Raw genomic sequence first — 19,115 nt, 5'->3', positions numbered from 1 at the left:
CTTCCCCCTGTAGTTCTGTTCTATTTGCTGTATGCTAACTGCTAAGCTACAGTAAGAAATAGCCAAGATTTAACAATCGATACATGTTACGTTATATATTATATATATAACAGCTGTGTATTTCAAGCTGAAAGAAATACAGACCTTGTCCTTTAAAAGATTCTGAGTTTCCTTGAGCATAGGGAACACATCTGTATCCCCTACAATGTTGTATAATAAAAAAGTCACAGGCTCATATCAGAGTCCTGGGTTCTATTTGTTTTTCATTAAGTTTTTAATTTTAATTCCAGTATAGTTTCCAGTATTATGCTAATTTCAGGCATAAAGTATAGGGATTTACACAGAGTGTGGCCATGGGCAAGTGACATTACATCCTTAGGCTTCAGTGTTCTCATCTATCAAATGGAGACAGTAATACGTATCTATTCTACAAAGCTTATCACTAAGTTTAAGTGAGGTCATATATAAAAGCAATTGCTTCTCTTGCTACTTCTACGATGACCACCATGGGGCTGATGATGATGTTATGAAGTAGTAATAAGGATTGGAGATAAAATATGTAAAATTCCCACTGCAGTGGGTGGATGTTAAATAAATGGCAGGTCTTATTATCATTGAGTGCTTAATGTGTATTAAGTAAGACTAAATCTTGGAATTGGGAGAAAATCTGAGATCTGATGTCTGATCTCATATCAATAAACAGATAGTGATATCTTCAGGTGATTTATCTGGAGGACTTCAAAACAGAGTTGGGCTCTCCAAAATGAGCTAAAGATGGCCCGTGGGGGAAATTGGGTGGAGGGGCTTGGGGTACTTAAGCTACCCTGGAGTAACATAAGCCTCCCAAAAATTCAAACCAGAAGTACAAATGCTTCAGAAGGTGAATTATAAATCCTTTGAGATTTTATAATTACTGGCTTCTCATTATCTTTTGTTGTAAACAGATACAAACTTGGTGTGCTTAGGATTGTGGGTCACAATATGAGCATTAATATTTAATGAACATTGGTGGGTGATAGGATGGGTGAAATAGATGAAGGGGATGAAAAGTACACTTATGGTGATGAGCACTGATATATATTCTATATGAGTAACATATAGAATTGTTGAAGCACTATATTGTACACCTGAAACTAATAGAACACTGTTGTGTTAACTGTACTGGAATTTTAAATTCATTAAAAACAAATAAATAATGAACATCAAAACTAGCTTATTGAAAGTTGGTGATTTACATCTTATTTTCTGCTAACTTCAGAAAAAATTAGGTTAAAAATTAGGGAGCCAGGAATCTACTCCTGAAATCATTATTGCACTGTATGCTAACTAACTTGGTTGTAAATTAAAAAATAAATTATTAAAAATAAACATTTAAAAAAATTTTAAAAATAAGGGAGCCAGAAGAAGTTTAAATTGTTGCTGAAAAACCAAAACTTCTTTTAATATTTTTTAAGATTTTGAAATCAGGTGTTTTCATTTGGTTAAGAGGTTTTTTTTTTTGAGAACTTCTATAATTTAAAAATATCATTTTTTTTTCTAAAAAAGAATCGCTCTTGGTCAGAGACCTTGTATATGAAGTTTCAGCCTTGTAAGAATGTTTATGACAGAATTGCAAACTCTGAGAATGCCTCCAGGTAATGGAAACACTGACAGATTCTTAATTATGGAACCACCACTCGGCCACAGTACACACAGCTGCTCTGCAATAAAATAGACTGGTTTGGCTGCCTATAAATTTTGATATGTGTTGTGGACAGTTAAAAGTAAAATTTCCCCTGAGGTTAAGTAAAAATTCTGTGAAAGAAATGTGCCAAGCATTTTATTTGAGTTTAAACATTGTTTAACCACGATACTGTTAAAAGAATAAGTTTTCCTAGTTTAGACTTACTGTAATAATGTACCCTTTCCTTTCATCCCTAAGTACAAAACACTGTGACCTTTGAGAATTAATATATCCTCTCCCAATTACCAGTCATACTGAGAGTTTTCCTCTCCCGATTATCTGTCATATTTCTGTGTTTGTCTTGTAGGAATTCATGGGGGAAAATTATATTTGAAACATTTAGATGACTACAGATAGAATGCATTTTTGTTTAACGATCTTCTCAACAAATAGCAGTTTTCTTTGAGGGGCTGATGATAATAGTGCTGTTTAGGAAAGAGACTTCAAAGGACCCCCTAGATTTAGATCCAGGGCACAGCTCGAGTAGCTTCAGGGATGTAATGAGTGCTGGAGTTGGAGTGTAGGAAATTAATAGATGAATGGCAATCTGGAGGTAGGCTGCCTTTTCCAGCAGCAGTTAGGAAGAATGAGTAACAGCTAGACAGCCAGTCACACTCAAGGGAGAAATCTGAGTGGTTTTATGGGCTGAGGGAAAAGAGGCTGCCAAAAGAGCAATTAAAGATAGAGTCACTGCCTCCATTTGTGCTACTGCTACACTTCACAGGTATTATGCTTTTCACACTGTGTAGCAAATACTTACTTGAATATGTATTTATCTAGATCATTTCCATGTTTAGAATCCTTCCCAGGATGTTCTCAGAATAAAATCCAAGCTTCCTTAATTGGCATCCGAGGTCAGCCTCTAGCTGGCCCCGCACACCTCCCAGCCTCATCCCTTGCTGCTCTCTCACGTCTTAGACTGTAGTCCTTTTGAACCTCGCTTGGCTCTTTGCATGTGCAATACTTTTCTTTTATCACCGGGGCTTCCCACATCCTGGCGTCTATTCCTTCTTTCTCAAGCTGGCCTCCTTGTTTGGCCAACTCCTGGGCATCCTTCAGTGTCATTGTCCCAGGAGCCCTCCCAACTCCTTGGGCCAAGTCAAGTTCTCCAGAATCTACCACGGCATGCTCTGCTCTCATGACACATCACTTTATTGTAATTATTTATGACTTTTCCTAACTTCTCTTTTCCTACAGACCTTAAGTTCAATGAGCCCCCAAACCATGTTTGCTGTGTTTAACCATAGTATCTAGAGCCTGTAAATAGTAATACTCTACAAATATGTATTACTTAATTAACGCATGCTTAGAACAATACCTATAAATAGTAAAGTTCTTGCTCAGTGAACCAAATGAATTGAATTATTTCTTGATGAAAATGTTTCCATAGAAAAGACCCACATGCATACCCAATTTCTTTAGAGAATTAAGAATATTCTTGGGGCACCTAGGTGACTCAGTCAGTTGAGTGTCTGACTCTTGACCTTGGCTCAGCTCATGATCTTGCGGTTCTTGGGATCAAGCCCCACATCAGGTTCTGCGTTGACAGCACGGAACCTGCTTGGGATTCTCTTTCTGCCCCTCTCTCTGCCCCTCCCTCTCTCTCTCAAAATAAATAAACTTAAAAAAAATATGTTCCTTTAAAAAAAAAAGAATATTCTTAAATTGTTATTCCATGTAGTATATAACTACTAATCTTATGGTTTATCTTTTTTTAGGAGCAAGAGTTTGATGAAGAACAAAAGAATTTCTGGTTGTTTACATGATATACAAGCCTACCCAATTCAGAATTTGCATTCATCAGGTATTTTTCATCAAATTTTCTTATATCCTGAGAAAAGCATCAAGTCCAGGCTCAATCACTACCTTGTGTCATGTTCTTATTGCAAATCATTTCATCTTCTACAAACTTCCACTTTCTTTATAAAGTGAAGAGGGTGGACTGGGTGGCCCTTCCCATGTCTAAAATTCAGTGCTCAAAGCCTTTTAATAGAGTGGTTAATTCAAATGTGGAGGAAAAAGCTTAAAAGTTACAGGAATTTTTCCAGTGAATAATTATTTTATGTCAATATGGATTACTACATTAATTTTCGTATAGAAGGGGGACACACTGTAAATTTGCATGTGTAACTAGCTACCTGTAAGAACTGAAATTACCCCCAGGTAGTAGTGGCTACACAGCAATAAAAAAGAACAAATGACTGCTTCACTCGACAACCTGGCTGAATCCCAAAAATGTTCTATTGAGTGAAAGGAACCAGGTAATAAAAAAGACATACTGTATGATATTTCTATGAAGCTCAGGAACAGGCAGAATGGATCTGTGGTGACAGAAGCCAGAACAGTTAAGAGAGAATAACGGCTCCAGAGGGAGCCTGTTGGAATGTGGTTGTGGAAACCTTGCACACGTTGATCCAAGGGAGGGGCACACACAGATGTAGAAGCAATAAGCTGTATACGTAAGACATGCACACTTTATAGAGGATAAACCACACCTTGGTGAACAAAAGTTTTAAAGTTGCTGTATAAGTTAATAGTCTATTTGATAAAGGCACTAACGGGACACAAGTAATCATAAAAGAAATTATATTTCATCTTGACTTTAAAATAGAGAAATTAGGTTTCTTTTTAATCATAAAATTACCTTTTAGGAAGATAATTATCTTATTTAATTTAATGGAAAACAAAATAAGCTGTAGGCTTTTTTTTACCAGCACAATAAAAGGTTATGTATCTGTGGTACCAAGTTATTTATTCAGTATTATTTGAGAGTAAGAGGTCTTACAAAAGTAGTTTTTCCAAATAAACGTAAGCTGTCTTTTTAAGGGCCATATTTAAAAATTAAATGAAATACAAAAGGTCTTTGCTTGTTTGCAGTTTTCAATGAAAGAGATGGGAAACCCCCATATTGCATTTAGTGTGGACCCGCCCCGGCTGTGGGGTTCTGGAGGGTGTACTTTTCAGCTCTGGGACAGTGAGCAAATGTCTTAACTTCTCACCTTAAGAGCCATATATTTATTTTTTTATGAAAAAAAATTTTTTTAAGTCTATTATTTATTTTGTAAGAGAGCACACATGCCAGCAAGTGGGATGGGGCAGAGAGAGAGAATCTCAAGCAGGCTCTGCATTGTCAGCACAGAGCTCAGTGTGGGGCTTGAAGTCATAAACCATGAATTCATGAGCTGAGCCAAAATCAAGAATAGGGTGCTTAACCATCTGAGCCACCCAGGCATCCAGGGCCATATTTTTAAACTAGAGTTTTGCAAGGTTTTTAAAAATGTTGTGCTAGATTTTATTTATTTTTATTTTATTATTTATTTTATTTTTAAACATCATTTACTTATTTATTTTAAAGACAGAAGGAAACAAACCAGAAGAGGCTCTTTTTAGGTAGTTTAAGAATTTTTTTTAATGTTTGTTTATTTTTGAGAGAGCTAGAGAGACAGTTTGTAAGCAGGGGAGGGGCAGAGAGAGGGAGACACAGAATCTGAAGCAGGCTCCAGGCCCTGAGCTGTCAGCACAGAGCGTGATGCAAGGCTTGAACTCACTGACTGTGAGATCACGACCTGAGCCCAAGTTGGACACTTAACCAACTGACCCACCCAAGCTCCTTGCTACTGTTTTTTTTTTTTTTTTTAATATTTATTTTAAGGGAGCACGCACAACGGGGGGTGGAGGAAATGAGAGAGACAGAGGCAGAGGGAGAGAGAAGCCCAATTAGGCTCTGTGCTGTCAGTGTGTGTGGCTTGAGGTCAACTATGAGATCATGACCTGAGCCCAAATCTAGAGTCGGATACTTGACCGACTGAGCCACCCAGGTGCCCCGATGGTGGATTTTAGAATGCATTAACATCATTACCTTAAACAGAGAATATATTGTTAACTATTTATGATGACTAGATTATAATCATTATCATTAATGATATTATTACCCTGCAGTAATAGAGCTTTTCTTTTTTCTCTTCCCAAATCAAGTTCATTTTTGGTCTAGACTCTTTTTTAAAAATACTTTTGTTTTTTAAGTAAACTCAACCCCCAACATGGGGATCAAACTTATGACCCCATCCTTTGCCCTCATTCTACCTTCCTTTTAGTTTGCTGTTTATATTGCCTATGAACTGGACCAAAAAAATAATCTTGTTTATTAAATGAGAATCATTATACTCATGAGTTAGCATTCCAGTATAAAGTTATTTCCAGAGGCTCCAAATGAGCTTTTCCATTTACTTCTGGTTTGGATAGTACTTAGAAAATTATGCTGAGAGTCTGTCTCCTGGAGATGTGATATATTAACTGGAGATAATTGGTTTTAGCCTATTTTGATTATAGTACACGTAGAGAAGGAACTATTAAAAGTGGAGGTACTGAGACATTCCTCTTAATATAGTTTGCTTTATTATTGCCTTTGTTTCCAGCTTCTGAATTACTTACATTAAGTTTATATTATATTTATATTTATTATGTGTATATTATTTTATTTCATGTAACCGCCATTGTTTTCAGCAATTCAGTTTCTTTTTTTTTTCATCAATTCAGTTTCTTAGATGTTCCCAAAATAAAAAGGAGATTAAATCAATGGTTATTTAATTTATTTGCATTGTCCTGTTACTTATATTGTTGAGGAGCTACTAACCTATGGATTGATACCATTAAGAGATTAATTGACTTCCTATATGGGCTTGTGTTTTCACTTTGGCATATAGAAATAAGGGTGTATTGAAATAAGAGCAGCCTACTTTGAATTTACTGATGAATGAGTCCATAATATGCTTGCATTAATGCATTTGTTGGAAAGTGTTGTGCCTGAAAAGTAGGCTTAACATTGCTATTTTCTGCCGATATAGGCTTACTGGAGAAATCAAGCACTATTTCCTCAAGTTCAGCAGAATCTTTTCTTCCTGGAATTTGCAAAGAATTGATTGGGTCATCATTAGATTTTCTTGGACAGAGTTATGATGAAGAAAAAACCATGGCAGACAGCCTGATTAATAATTTTCTTAAAATTTATCATGGTCTATTTGCCATTTCCAAAGCTCATGAAGAACAAGATGAAGAAAGTCAAGATAACTGTAAGCAACCTTACTGCTTTTATTAACTTACATGAATGATTATTTTCTGCACATTACATTTTCTTTTGAATGACTGTCACATTTGCCATGTGTTTTCTGACCATGGTAAAATGTTTTTTAAGCATTTTAAATCCTAACCCTAACCCTAACCCTAACCCAAATCCTAGACTAGAATAATCTTTTATTTGGAGATTATTTTTTCCAATAATTTTCCTTCTTCTTTCAAAGTGTTCTCTTCTGATCGAGCAACCCAGTCACTTACCATTCAGGTCACGTGTGCTTTTGAGCAGCTTGTGGTGCTAATCAAACACTGGCTGGATGATATCCTACCTAGTACCAGCACAGCAAGACTTGAAGATGAACTGAGACAAGAGGTTAAAAAGCTCGGAGGCTACTTACAGTTATTTTTGCAGGTAAATTGATTTGCTGATTGTCATTTGAAGAATTCATTTATTCAACAAGTATTTATTGACCTTCTACTGTCTGCATCTTCCCCAAAATTAGATCTGTAGGATTTTCAGAAGTGACTTCTGTTTTGCAATTCTGAAAGTGTGGTTTTCTAAAGTTGTTTATTGCCTCTGTGCCAGGGACTGAGAGTTCTCAGTGATTGACAAATATTAACTGATTCATTTCTCATAACTTTAGAAGTGGGTACTGTTCTTAATCATCATTTTATAAAGGAAGAAACGGAGGCACAGGATAAGTAGCCTGTCCTGTTATATAACTAGTAACATATTATAGTATGCTAGTTCTCAATAATGGCTATTGGGAAGAAAGGCAAAATTGTGCCCTGGTTATGTATCAGGTATCAACTTGTGCTGATTGAGTCACGAGCCCACTGATATATGGTCAAGAAAAGTAATTTTTTTCTCTTTACCTTATATCAAGTGAGATTAGGCATGGCTGTGAAGAAGAAATAAGATAAAAGCTTACTGGCTGTTACATAAAATCTGGAAGTAGGCATGGTGACTCTGTTCCATACCATGAGATCTAAGCTCCTTCTAGTGCACCTTTCTGCCAGACCCAATGCATGCCCTTTATTCCTGGTCCACCCTAGTGGTGGAGCTCCATCTGAATTCAGTGCAGCAGGATGGAAGAAGTGACAAAGAAGGGAAAGGCTAAATGGGCCTTCTTTTAAGGGTAGGTTCTAGAAATTTCCGCATGATATTTCTCTTTATAAGTCTTTGGCCAGGACTTTGTTTCGTGACCACATCTAGTCACAAGTATTATTGGGAAAGTAGTTTTTATTCTGGACCGCTATGTACCTAGTGAAAAATCAAGAGTTCTATTACCACGGAAGAAGTAGGGAACTTGATATTGGTTAATACCCAGTCATCCACCATATCAGTGAACTCCTTCATAAGAATTCCTTAAATATATGAGGGGGTAGATATGAAAATGCCAAAGGGTGTAGGTTTCACTTTTTATAATAGGTAACTTGGCTTCATGACAAAATGTTCTAGAATACTTGAACAAATCTTATAGTGCCCACCAAGAGACTTTTTTCATTCTACTGTTGTAGTAGAAGGTTAGTTGTATCAAACACTTCCTGATTGGGCTATTTACTTGATAGGATTTGGAAATGTTTATTTGATTGAATCAAATTGAAAACTAATCAAATTGAAATCAAATGTTTATTTTTAATTGCCCATTATTCTTCCCTAGGAGGTCTTTCTGGGTCTCCCCATGACTTGGTTAGGCATTTCTCTTAGTTGTTTTCCCGATAACCCTGTACTTCACCTATTATGGCCTTTAATATATCATATTTACAGGCCTGCACACCTCATTGGGCAGTAAGATTTGGGCAGTTAGAGGGGCAAGGACTCATATGATAGCTGCTCGGTTGGATACTTGTTATTGAAGTAATAAAAAATTCACCCTGGATGAAGGATCACTTTGGATAAAAGCGGTGAGGAAACAGAATGACCCTAAGACAGAGAGGTGCGCTGCAAACAGGTGTGGGTGAAGTAGATGAAGTAGATGCTCTGAGCACAGAGCCATGAAGATGAAAGGGCAAGCTGGCCCGAGAGCAAAGCTGGGAAGCCAAAACCTGAGGGTCCGACTTATGCTGGAGCCTGGAGAAGGAAGGGGTGCTCTGTGGTGGAAAAGAGAGTTTGAGATATACCTAGTCGGCTCTTAGATTTGAGAGGCAGTTCAGGAACAGGAAAAAAAAAATGCACTGTTGGCATTTGGAAATCCAGTGTTTGAACCTGTGCTGAATTAGTCCTTGGGCAAGCTGATTAACTTTTTGAGTCTCCCATTTTGTCACTGGGAAAATAAATTAACAGGCCTATCTGGCAAGGTTGCTATGAGGATCAGATGGATGGATGTGATAAGAAAGTACCTATTAGAGCAACTGGTATGTCCTTTCTTTCCTTCTTTTCATTCTCTAGAAAGAATAGTTTGAACTTAGGGGTTGTGACCTAGAGCCCTATGGGAAATGTTTTATATAAGGAATCGAGGATGGAGAGAACAGGTGACCTGGAGGGGAGGTTACACAGAGCTCAGGAGACACTTATATTAAGTTGGCACAACTGAATTTAGTGGCTACACTTACTACCTAAGTATGGTGTGAGAATTCTTACCTTGTAGCAGTATTATAAGCATGTTCCGGAAAGCAGGCCAAAAGAAGTATTTTGAAGAGAATCACTATAGTTGGCAGGTAATGGAAAGAAAAGCTCAGGGAGCACCTCCTCATTGGGCATGCGTGCTGTGGTGTAGGAGAAGCCTTTTGTGTGAAGGGTCATTTTCTCCCCCTTTTCCTTCCCTTCCTTCTTCCTTTTGCCCTGAGAAAGGAAAATATCTTTGCTAACCATCTGTCAGATGGCTCCCAGGACAGGAAAAGTTCATCAAAGGCAAAAGAGCCACTAATTTGTTCCCTTTTTGGGGGTGGGGGAACATTCATTTATCGCTTGATAATTAGTTAACTGCATACTTGTCTTATGTCTCCTTTTAGTGTGTAAGGTCTTTGAGAGTAGAGACTATATTCTAGTCATTTTATCCTCATTAGTAGCTATAGGGTTATATGTTTTCTGGCTCTGACTGAGACTTTTAAGAAAATTTTTTTTAACATTTGTTTTAGAGAGACAGAGTCAGAGCATGGGTGAGGGAGGGGCAGAGAGAAAAGGAGACACAGAATCAGAAGCGGGCTCCAGCTCAGAGCTGTCAGCACAGAGCCCGATGCAGGGCTCAAACCCATGGACCCAGAGACCATGATCTGAGTCTAGGGCTCAGCCAACTGAGTCACCCAGGTGCCCCTGACTGAGACTTTTATGAAGCGTAGTCACTATATCAATGAATGCAGAATTTGTTTTTTTCAAATTGCTTTTCTTGTCTTTTCTTTGCCACCCTTTATAATCTCATGTATCTTATATACTGGTCTATTTTTATTTTATAGGGATGCTGTTCAGATATCTCATCAATGGTAAAAGAGGCTCAAAAGAAAATAATCCAAATTGTACAACAAGCTGTAAAGTATGTGGGACAGTTAGCAGTTCTTAAAGGGACCAAGCTACATTTTCCGGAAAACAGTAGCAATAAGGCTACCAGTACTCGGGTAATTTGGTAATATTGGTTTTGAAAGACTTCATCTGAGGGAACAGTAGACTTCTGATAATAGTATCACTAAACACGATAAGTTGTTTTTATTTTAAAATACCTCATGCTTTTAGTAGTTTAGCAATATAATTTAAAACTGTTTCAATCTAATTTGGTTAAATGTACTGGATAATTCTGGAATCCTCACTTTACTTTTTTGGATCTCTGCTTTCATGATAACCACCTACTCAGCCAATCAACATATAAAGAACTCTATAATTCTAGAAAATTTGTATTTGCTTGCTTTAAGTATTCATGCCATTGAAAACATAGAATGTTACTGTGTTCTAGCAATGTAGTGTCCTGCCTAAGATGACAGACATTCTTTATAGCACGTTCTGTGTGGAATGCTAATTACAGGTTTGCTACTTTTCTTATAGACTCTTAAATCTTATTCCAGCTTTGGTTGAATTTAATAAACTTGGAACTTATTATAGTCCTAAAATAAGCAGAAAATATAAATTAATTATTCTATAGTATTTTAAAAACATAAGACCTGAGTTTTTCAGTTAATGCTTAAAAATTTTTTTCTAGGAGGATTTCATGGATGCTCTTTGTGATGGTGTAGGCTTAGGAATGAAGATTCTATTAGATTCTGGACTAGAAAAAGCAAAAGAACTTCAGCATGAACTCTTAAGGCAATGTACCCAAAATGAGGTAAGAAGAATGAAAGAACATTCTACATAGTACCAGATGGTCTATAAAGGTGGTTTAAAAAAATTAGTTCTGAGGCACCTGGGTGGCTCAGTCGGTTAATTAAGCATCTGACTTCGGCTCAGGTCATGATCTCACGGTTTGTGGGTTTGAGCCCCGCGCCAGGCTCTGTGTGGACAGCTCAGAGCCTGGAGCCTGCTTCGGAATCTGTGTCTCCCTTTCTGTTTGCCCCTCCCCTGCTTGTGTTCTGTCTCTCTGTCTCTCAAAAATGAGTAAATATTTTAAAAAATTAGTTCAATAAATTGGATTCTTACAAATTTATGTATTTTAATTTGTGTTGAATAATATTTTTATTGAAAAAGCTGATGTTCTCATTATGTCATGGTGATATTTTCTGAAGTCATTCTTGAGCTACTGCAGCCTCTGCTGTATAATTTTCAGTTACTGTACGTGGTTACACCTGAGAGCGCAATGGAGTGTGATGGTGACACCTAGTGTTCACTTTCTGCTTGTCTTTTTCTTCTTGATCTTTGGTTAGGTCTCTACTTTTCTGCTTAAGAATAGAAACTACCATTTATGGATCCAGTATTTCAAGCTAAATATTTTTCCAGAGGCATTCAATCTGTTGTTTCATACCAAGATACAGAACCAATGCAGATTTGAGTGACTTCCTAAAATGTGCTTCCTCTCCACTTCCTCCAGCTAACATGAAACCATAAAACCAGTGCTGTCCTAGGGGTGGCACTGTGTTTAAAACCTGTCATTTTCCAGCAATTATTCATCAAGTTAGTGCTCTGACTCTGTTTCCTCACATGCCCTATGTAATAATACCTATGTCCTAGGTTGTGACATTATTTACTAAATTACTTATTAAATCATCCCCCGGTGACAATTACAGGACTTGTTGCTTTACATATAATAGTGGTGCAAGGTGGGAATTACTCAGCTTCCTACGAGTTCCACTGAGCTGGAGCACCTTGTCCCGTCATCCTGAGCCAGGGTTTTATATTCTGCCCACCTGACTCCGAAGCTCAGCATACTACGTACATAAGTTTTGTAAGCTGTTGTTCATGTGCTAAGTTCCTTCTTTGAGAGTCACTATTAACAAATTGGGGAGTCGGAGGGTAAGTTCAGATTTTACGACTGTGAGTTTCAGAGACTTGTCCGTTCTACAATCTCATTGTAACAACTTCCTGTTGAAACCATCTCTGCCCGTTCCTTTTCCTTTCCTGGAGTCAGTGTGTGGGGATGGGGCTACCTGGGCATGTTTCACTTCCCGGGATCATCCCCCTCAGGATGGACACTCATTTCCAGTTGACCTAGGAAAGTAAATCCGGTGGAGGACTGTTAGCTTCCACCCCTCTGGCTCATTGTTTCCAGGAAGACATCAAGTAAGTTAGGGTTTGCTTTTTTTTTTTTTTTTTTTTCCCCTTTAGGAAAACCTTTTCATTAATGTATGTCTAGCTTCCTTATCTGGGGGGAAATTTTCCACGTAGGCTGGAGGGGGTCTCCATTCCTTTCCTCAGACTAAAAGGCTTTATAGACTAATCTCCGCCCAAACTGTCTCAAAGCTGGAGAAAGACAGTGAACATTAAGTTGCTGTCCTACTTCCTGTGTAGCCTTGAGCTGCTTACCTGAGCCCCACTTGTTCCATTTAAAATGTGACGATGACCCAGGGCACCTGGGTGGCTCAGTCGATTGAGCATCTGACTTTGGCTCAGGTCATGATCTCTGTGTTTGTGGGTTCAAGCCCCACATCGGGCTCTGTGCGGACAGCTCAGAGCCTGGAGCCTGCTTCAGATTCTGTGTCTTCCTCTCTCTGTGCTCCTTTCCCTCTTATGCTCTGTCTCTCTCTGTATCTCAAAAATAAATACAAAACATTTTAAAAATTTTAAAATAATGTTTAAAATATGACAATGACCATATGTGCTTCATAAGGTTGTTCTGAGGATCATGTGTCAGGCAAATCTTAGGTGCCTCAGCTTGCTTGCTCCTGTTCTCTGTATAAGTTTGCCTTTCTCGCTTTGTGTTTTTGTTTTGTTTTTTACAATAAAAACACATTCAAAAGGAGTTCCTTTTGTCACTAGATCAAGATATGTGGGTCTAAGCATATTCTAGGAGACATGAGGCCAATTTCAGTTCTGTGTGCAATTTTGAGGAAAGTAGACTCCTCCCGACCACTGCTGCCATCTCCAGTTGGTTTTGCTCAGCAGCACTATTTATCACTGAAACACTTTGTCTATCACTGTTTCCAAATAGAATGTCTGCTGGCAGTAAGTGCAACAGGCTATAGAATAAGTTAATGAAAAGTAGAGATGAAGTAATGCATGTGAATGTGCTTAGTAAGTAGTAAAGCAGGGTGCGGATGTTAGCTTTGCTATTGTTTTGAGGAAATAAACAGCAAATGAGTCAGGCCCATCTTGCATAAAATTCACAGTATCTGTATTTCATGCAGACCTCTACCTCCCTTGCTCTCATTTTCTTTCTGTAGAACACCATGGTGTTTAGTCATGGTGGGGTCTTAGCTTATCGTATTCACAGAAGTTAAAACTCAAGAACCTACAGAAGGAAAGCACAGAATCTGAAAAAGTAGAAAATGGACTCAAACATAAGGCATAGGAGTTATAATTGTAAAGTTGGAGTCAAGGGAAAAAACGAATTTGGATGGGTTTTTTTGTTGTTGTTGTTGTTAGTTTGTTTTTACCAGACACAGGAAATCTAAGACCTAGGGAAGAACTGTGTGGTTAAAGCCAATTAAATTCTTAAAACAGAATCTCCTGGCAGAAATTAAGGGAGAAGGCACCTTAGGGGGCAGCACTGAGCAGCACAAAACCAAAAGCTTAGAATTTACACTGGGGTTTCGGCCATGGAGTGTGGGATCTGTTTTCTTATTAGTAAAAGGAAGACAATTGCATATGCAGCATAGGGCTGTAATTGAGAAGCAAATAATAAAACATGTAAGTGAAATAACTTGGACATAGGAAGACAAATATTATCTGATCTCACTTATATGTGGAATCTAAAAATAACACTTAATTCATAGAAACAGAGAACAGATTAGCGGTTATCGGAGGCAGAGGGTGGGGGTGGGTGAAATGGGTACAGGTGGTCCAAACGTACCAACTTCCAGTTATTATAAGTCCTGGGGATGTAAAATACAGCACAGTGACTATCGTTAATAATATTGCTATATTGTGTATTTGAATGTTACTAAGCGAGTAGATCTTAAAAGTTCTCATGACAGGAAAAAGGCTTGTAACTATATGAGGTAATGCATGTTAACTAAACTTATTGTGGTGATCATCTTGCAGTATATCGAATCATGTTGTACACCTTAAGCTAATCCAATGTTATTTGTCAAATATATTTTAATAAAACTGGCAAAATGTATATGTAGTTCTTAGAGTATAATATTTGCTTGATATTAGTTACCTCACCCTCTTCCAAGGGAAGTCTTGGAAATTTCATTCCTATAAATATTTAAGTATAAAATAAAATGCTATTATTATAACAAACATCAGAGGATATCTGCGTTTAATGTAGAATCAGTATGCAATTTATTTTGAAAGAAATTTTGCTCACATGAAATAGGTACTGCAGCTGTTTAATTATAGTCCCAATAAAAGAACTTGAGTCTTTTGTCTTCTTAGGCTAAAATTCTTCCCTGCCTTGTCCCATAGAATTCTAGGATTTTTAAACTTTTAAATAATTATTTGTATAATAAAATATGTTCACATTCTCTACAGGTTACCAAACAGATGAAAGCTAACGCCATGGGATTGATTGAATCTCTTGAAAACATCTTTGCTGAGTGGAAAACAGTTAAGAGAAGCTTTAAATTGTTTTTGTGTTTACTTTTCTTTGGTGTATTTTATCATTTCATTTGGTTTAAGTGTAGATATGCTATGTTATTTCAGTTTTTATCCTTAGCCAGATAATTCCTTTGTGCATGTTTAGTTGAAGCACATACAGTAGCTCTATAGTACTTCCTCTTGGATGTCATAATTTATTTGTTTTAGTAACACATAAGGTATTATATAGAAATTGATTAATATTAATGTATTTTATCTATCTCTTAGTTTAGTAACTGTCAGCTTTTGCTGATATAGTCATTGGCAAAAAAAATTGTGTTTAATGGAGGCCCTGGGTGGCTCAGTAGGTTAAGCATCCAATTCTTGATATCGGCTCAGATCCTGAACTCATGGTTCCTGAGATCCAGTGAGCTTCTGTCAGGCTCCATGCTTACAGCATGGAGCTTACTTGGGATTCTCTCTCTCCCTCCCTCTCCTTCCCTCCCCCACTCCTCTTTCTCTCTCTCTCTCAATATAAAGTTTTAAACATTGTGTTTAATAATCAATGTGTTTAAAGATTTTAAAATATAGGTGAATTAGACAAATTATTTTATTTTCATATCACAAGTAAATAGAAAAATATAAACCAAGTATATAATCAATGTGTTAAAAAGGAGAGAAATATCTATGGGTTGAAATGTTTTATTTAAATAAAAATAAATGGGTGATGTTAGGTTGAACTCTAAAAAATTAAATAAATTTATCTTTTATGGTATTGGGTAATAAAGGGTGCTATGGTTTTATTTCATTCCCATGTAATAGGACAATTTGATTTTGATTTAAAATCAATTTAAAATTCTTGGGGTACCTAGCTGGCCCATTCAGTAGGGCACGTGACTCTTGATCTCCATGTCATGAGTTCAAACCCCACGTTAGGTGTAAAGCTTAGTTAAAAAGAAACTTTTTATGGTGGGGAGACCACCTGGGTGGCTCAGTTGGTTAAGTGTCTGACCTCTGCTCAGGTCATGATCTCATAGTTTGTGAGTTCGAGCCCTGCATCACGCTCTGTGCTGACAGCTCAGACCTTGCAGCCTGCTTTGGATTCTGTGCCTCCTTCTCTCTCTGCCCCTCCCCCATTCATTCTCTCTCTCTCTCTCTCTCTCTCTCTTTCAAAAAAAATAATAAACATAAAAAAAACTTTTTAAATAAAAAATAAAATTAATTAAAAATTTTTATTTTTGTGAAAATAGTAATTATTAATATTTGGTCTTGCCTGTGGAAACAGAATTAAGCACTGGTGAGGCAATCAAACTTATTCTTCTTCTTGGACATAAGATTCTGGTGATTAAAATCATATTGACTAAGCTTTACTGTCATGTAGTCTATTGTTTGATTTCTTTTTAAATATTAACTTTATTTACAGAAAAGTTTCAGAAGTGAACTACAACAAGAAAATTCTGGATACCAAGATTTGAAGAAGATGGTTAATCTTGCTCCAGAATTCCTGAAGTTAAAACATTGCTTAGAGCAAACTATTCAAATTATTATTTCTGCACTGAGAGGTATATACTCCAGATGGAATTTGCAATTAATCAAAATTTTATAGTTTAAAGACTCTCAGACATCTGTTCTTTTCATTTCTAGTCTAATTCATTAACTCAAGTCTAATTAATGCTACTTCCTTGACATTAATTACCAATATAGGAACTTGAATGGTTGCATTCTCACTTAATATATGTAATCACATTGCCTAAATAATTAGATCCTACAAAACCAGGTGCTTAGTTAGCAGATAAGCTGAGTAATCTTAAGTAGTTTAGATTTGTCTTGATAGGGTTACTTTGACCTAAAAGATACCGGCAGTCCTATAACAGTAATAAATACATGATAAAAAATGAAAAAGTTAATTAACTTTTTCTTCTCCTTGCATAGGATGCTACAGTGATAAAAACCTTCTCAAGAATTGTGTTGAAAGTCTTTGCACCTTGACCAAGGATTTTCATGAAGACTTCAGCGTGCACTCTACTTCTCTTGACAGCTGTGAGAAGAGACTACCTCAAGGTGACCACGGGGGACTAGAATCTCTCGTCAAGTCACTCCTCTTATGTTTTGAATCTGAAGAAAGTCCTAATTTGTTGAAACCCTGGGAAACTTGTAATCAGAATACCAGAGAAGAAGGGCAACAATCTAAATCAAGGAGGACTGACTCCGTTAGGAATAGAGGTGTACCAAAGCGTGTCTATGAACTCCATGGCTCATACCCAGCAGTGACGTCAGAGGAAAGCACACCCAGTAGGGTCCAGTGGGTATGAATTCTGCTACAGAGGCACTTTGTGCCCATCCATGAAAGAGAGAGAACACTGGGCAGGCAGTTTTCCTCACGTAAGAGAATATATAAAGCAGGAAGTCAGCATAAATGTTTCAAAGAAGTAAGTACATGTATGCTGCTGGTCTTCCCCTGCGTATGAACAGTATAAGCATTATGGACTCCTGATTTCAGAATGTGCATTTAGAAGTGTCTCAGGCAATTTTGAATAGGCATTTATTAAATTGGAACATGGTGGCAAGAGAATGAAATTAGGAGTTTGAAAACAAGTGAATGGTCTCTTCTCCAGGTTCTCATTGTCTTGAATTTTAAAGGCTTATTTTTAATATTGGTATATACTCTCTGGTTGGTTCTTCAGCTTGCTTGTAAATGGTTACTATCATTATTATAAGTTATTTTCTCATGAGTAGAAACATGAATAATCAGCCACCTTTGTGCCTGTGCCTTCTCTCCTCTGTAAATAGCTACAATGAGGTTTATGGTAAAGTTGCCAATGTGTTTAACTAAGGCAGCTTAACTTATATTGTTAAATCTAAAACTCTTCTTGAAAGGTTAACTGGTTGCCATTTTGAATAGTGTGTTCAAGGCATAGTTTCCTTTTCTTTCCAAATTACAAGTAGCTACCTAAATATAGTATGAGTATATATTAATAATATGACTTGCTGGCATAATAGTTCACTATGTTGTCTCTGTTCCATAATGGGGGCTATATGAATATAATTTAAAACCTATTAAATATTGGTAGAATCACACCTATTGAATGGGGTTAGGAAATCAGAGGCTGGACCTTTTCTTGATAATGCTTGCTTTGTGAAATGTGTAATGAAAGAGTTTGTACATGATTTGGTGAGGATGAAAGATCCTTGTTATATCTCACAGCTTAAAACACTTTGATTTGCAATCAAATAATAAAGAGAATATTCTACTTTGGGGATCTTTCACTAAGGAACTGACTTGATGTTTTTGACCACAAACATATGTGTAATTTGGAAAGACACCTAATGATTCTGCTTGGATGATAAGGAGTAGTTCTTAGAGAATAATTCTTGTAAATAACTTGATCGTTGCATTTTCCCCTTTCACTGCAGATGCCACTTGCACATTTGACAAGACTAGTGAAAATTGGATGTTAATACCATAAGTAAATTTGATCATTTCTTTGTTAGGGAAAGATTGTAAATAAATGCTGGTTATTGTAGCTGGAACAGTGTAAATAAACCATGTGCTGTGTTGCCAGGTACTTTAAAAAGGTGCAGTGTAGCAAATTTTGCTTTTATTTTCTTTTCTCTTTTTCTTTTCTTTTTGGCATTTGAGCTTGTATTCTCTCTGAAGTTCGAAACATAACTTTTAATTGTCAGTCCTCTGCCAAAAGTAGCACTTTTGCTATCAAGTTTTATAAAATTTTATCACTGAGATGTACATTTAAAAACTTTTCTTGAAGGTTGTACTTCTTTGAAGAACTTTCTAAAGTATCAGTACAGTAATTTTCATCTTAATGTTTGGTACTTACTCTTTACCCTCTACTTTGTAAACTCATAAGTTCATTGGTCAGAAACCTGTTAGTGATGTTGTAAAATTTTGAATATGTATATATATTTATACTTTGAAGTAAATTGTTATGCAGTATATGAATGAATGATGAAAAATATATTTGCTGTAGAATCATGTGCACTGATGAGAATGTTATAAAGAGGATGCCTTTAATAAATCTTATTGGCTTCAGAATTAGCTCCTGGCCTAAGGTATTTTTATTTTCTTGCTTTTCTTCATTTACTTTGTTTCTGACTCAAAATTGCTGTAATAGGGCACCTGGGTGGCTTAGTCGGTTAAGCGTCCGACTTTCGCTTAGGTCATGATCTCGCGGTTCGTGGGTTCGAGCCCCGCGTCGGGCTCTGTGCTGACTGCCAGCTCAGAGCCTGGAGCCTGTTTCAGTCTGTCACTCCCTCTCTCTCTGA

At 36.9% G+C, this 19,115-nt stretch overlaps 1 protein-coding gene across 1 annotated transcript in view; it reads left to right on the top strand.

Annotated features, from left to right (window-relative positions):
- KIF14 (kinesin family member 14) overlaps positions 1-18,848 on the top strand; it is a 52,598-nt gene extending 33,750 nt beyond the window's left edge. Inside the window, exons 22-29 of the mRNA XM_039227424.1 lie at positions 3,442-3,527; positions 6,568-6,792; positions 7,021-7,205; positions 10,190-10,348; positions 10,924-11,046; positions 14,790-14,864; positions 16,258-16,396; positions 16,767-18,848. Of these exons, the coding sequence (XP_039083355.1) occupies positions 3,442-3,527; positions 6,568-6,792; positions 7,021-7,205; positions 10,190-10,348; positions 10,924-11,046; positions 14,790-14,864; positions 16,258-16,396; positions 16,767-17,146 (1,372 nt within the window). The 3' untranslated portion in view covers positions 17,147-18,848. The remainder of the gene's footprint in view (positions 1-3,441; positions 3,528-6,567; positions 6,793-7,020; positions 7,206-10,189; positions 10,349-10,923; positions 11,047-14,789; positions 14,865-16,257; positions 16,397-16,766) is intronic.
- Positions 18,849-19,115: the final 267 nt, after the last annotated feature.

The sequence above is a fragment of the Hyaena hyaena genome, unplaced genomic scaffold (assembly GCF_003009895.1).
Source record: "Hyaena hyaena isolate Hyena2069 unplaced genomic scaffold, ASM300989v1 scaffold_28, whole genome shotgun sequence".
Taxonomy (NCBI): Eukaryota; Metazoa; Chordata; class Mammalia; order Carnivora; family Hyaenidae; genus Hyaena; species Hyaena hyaena.
This window is presented reverse-complemented; position numbering and strand designations above follow the sequence as displayed.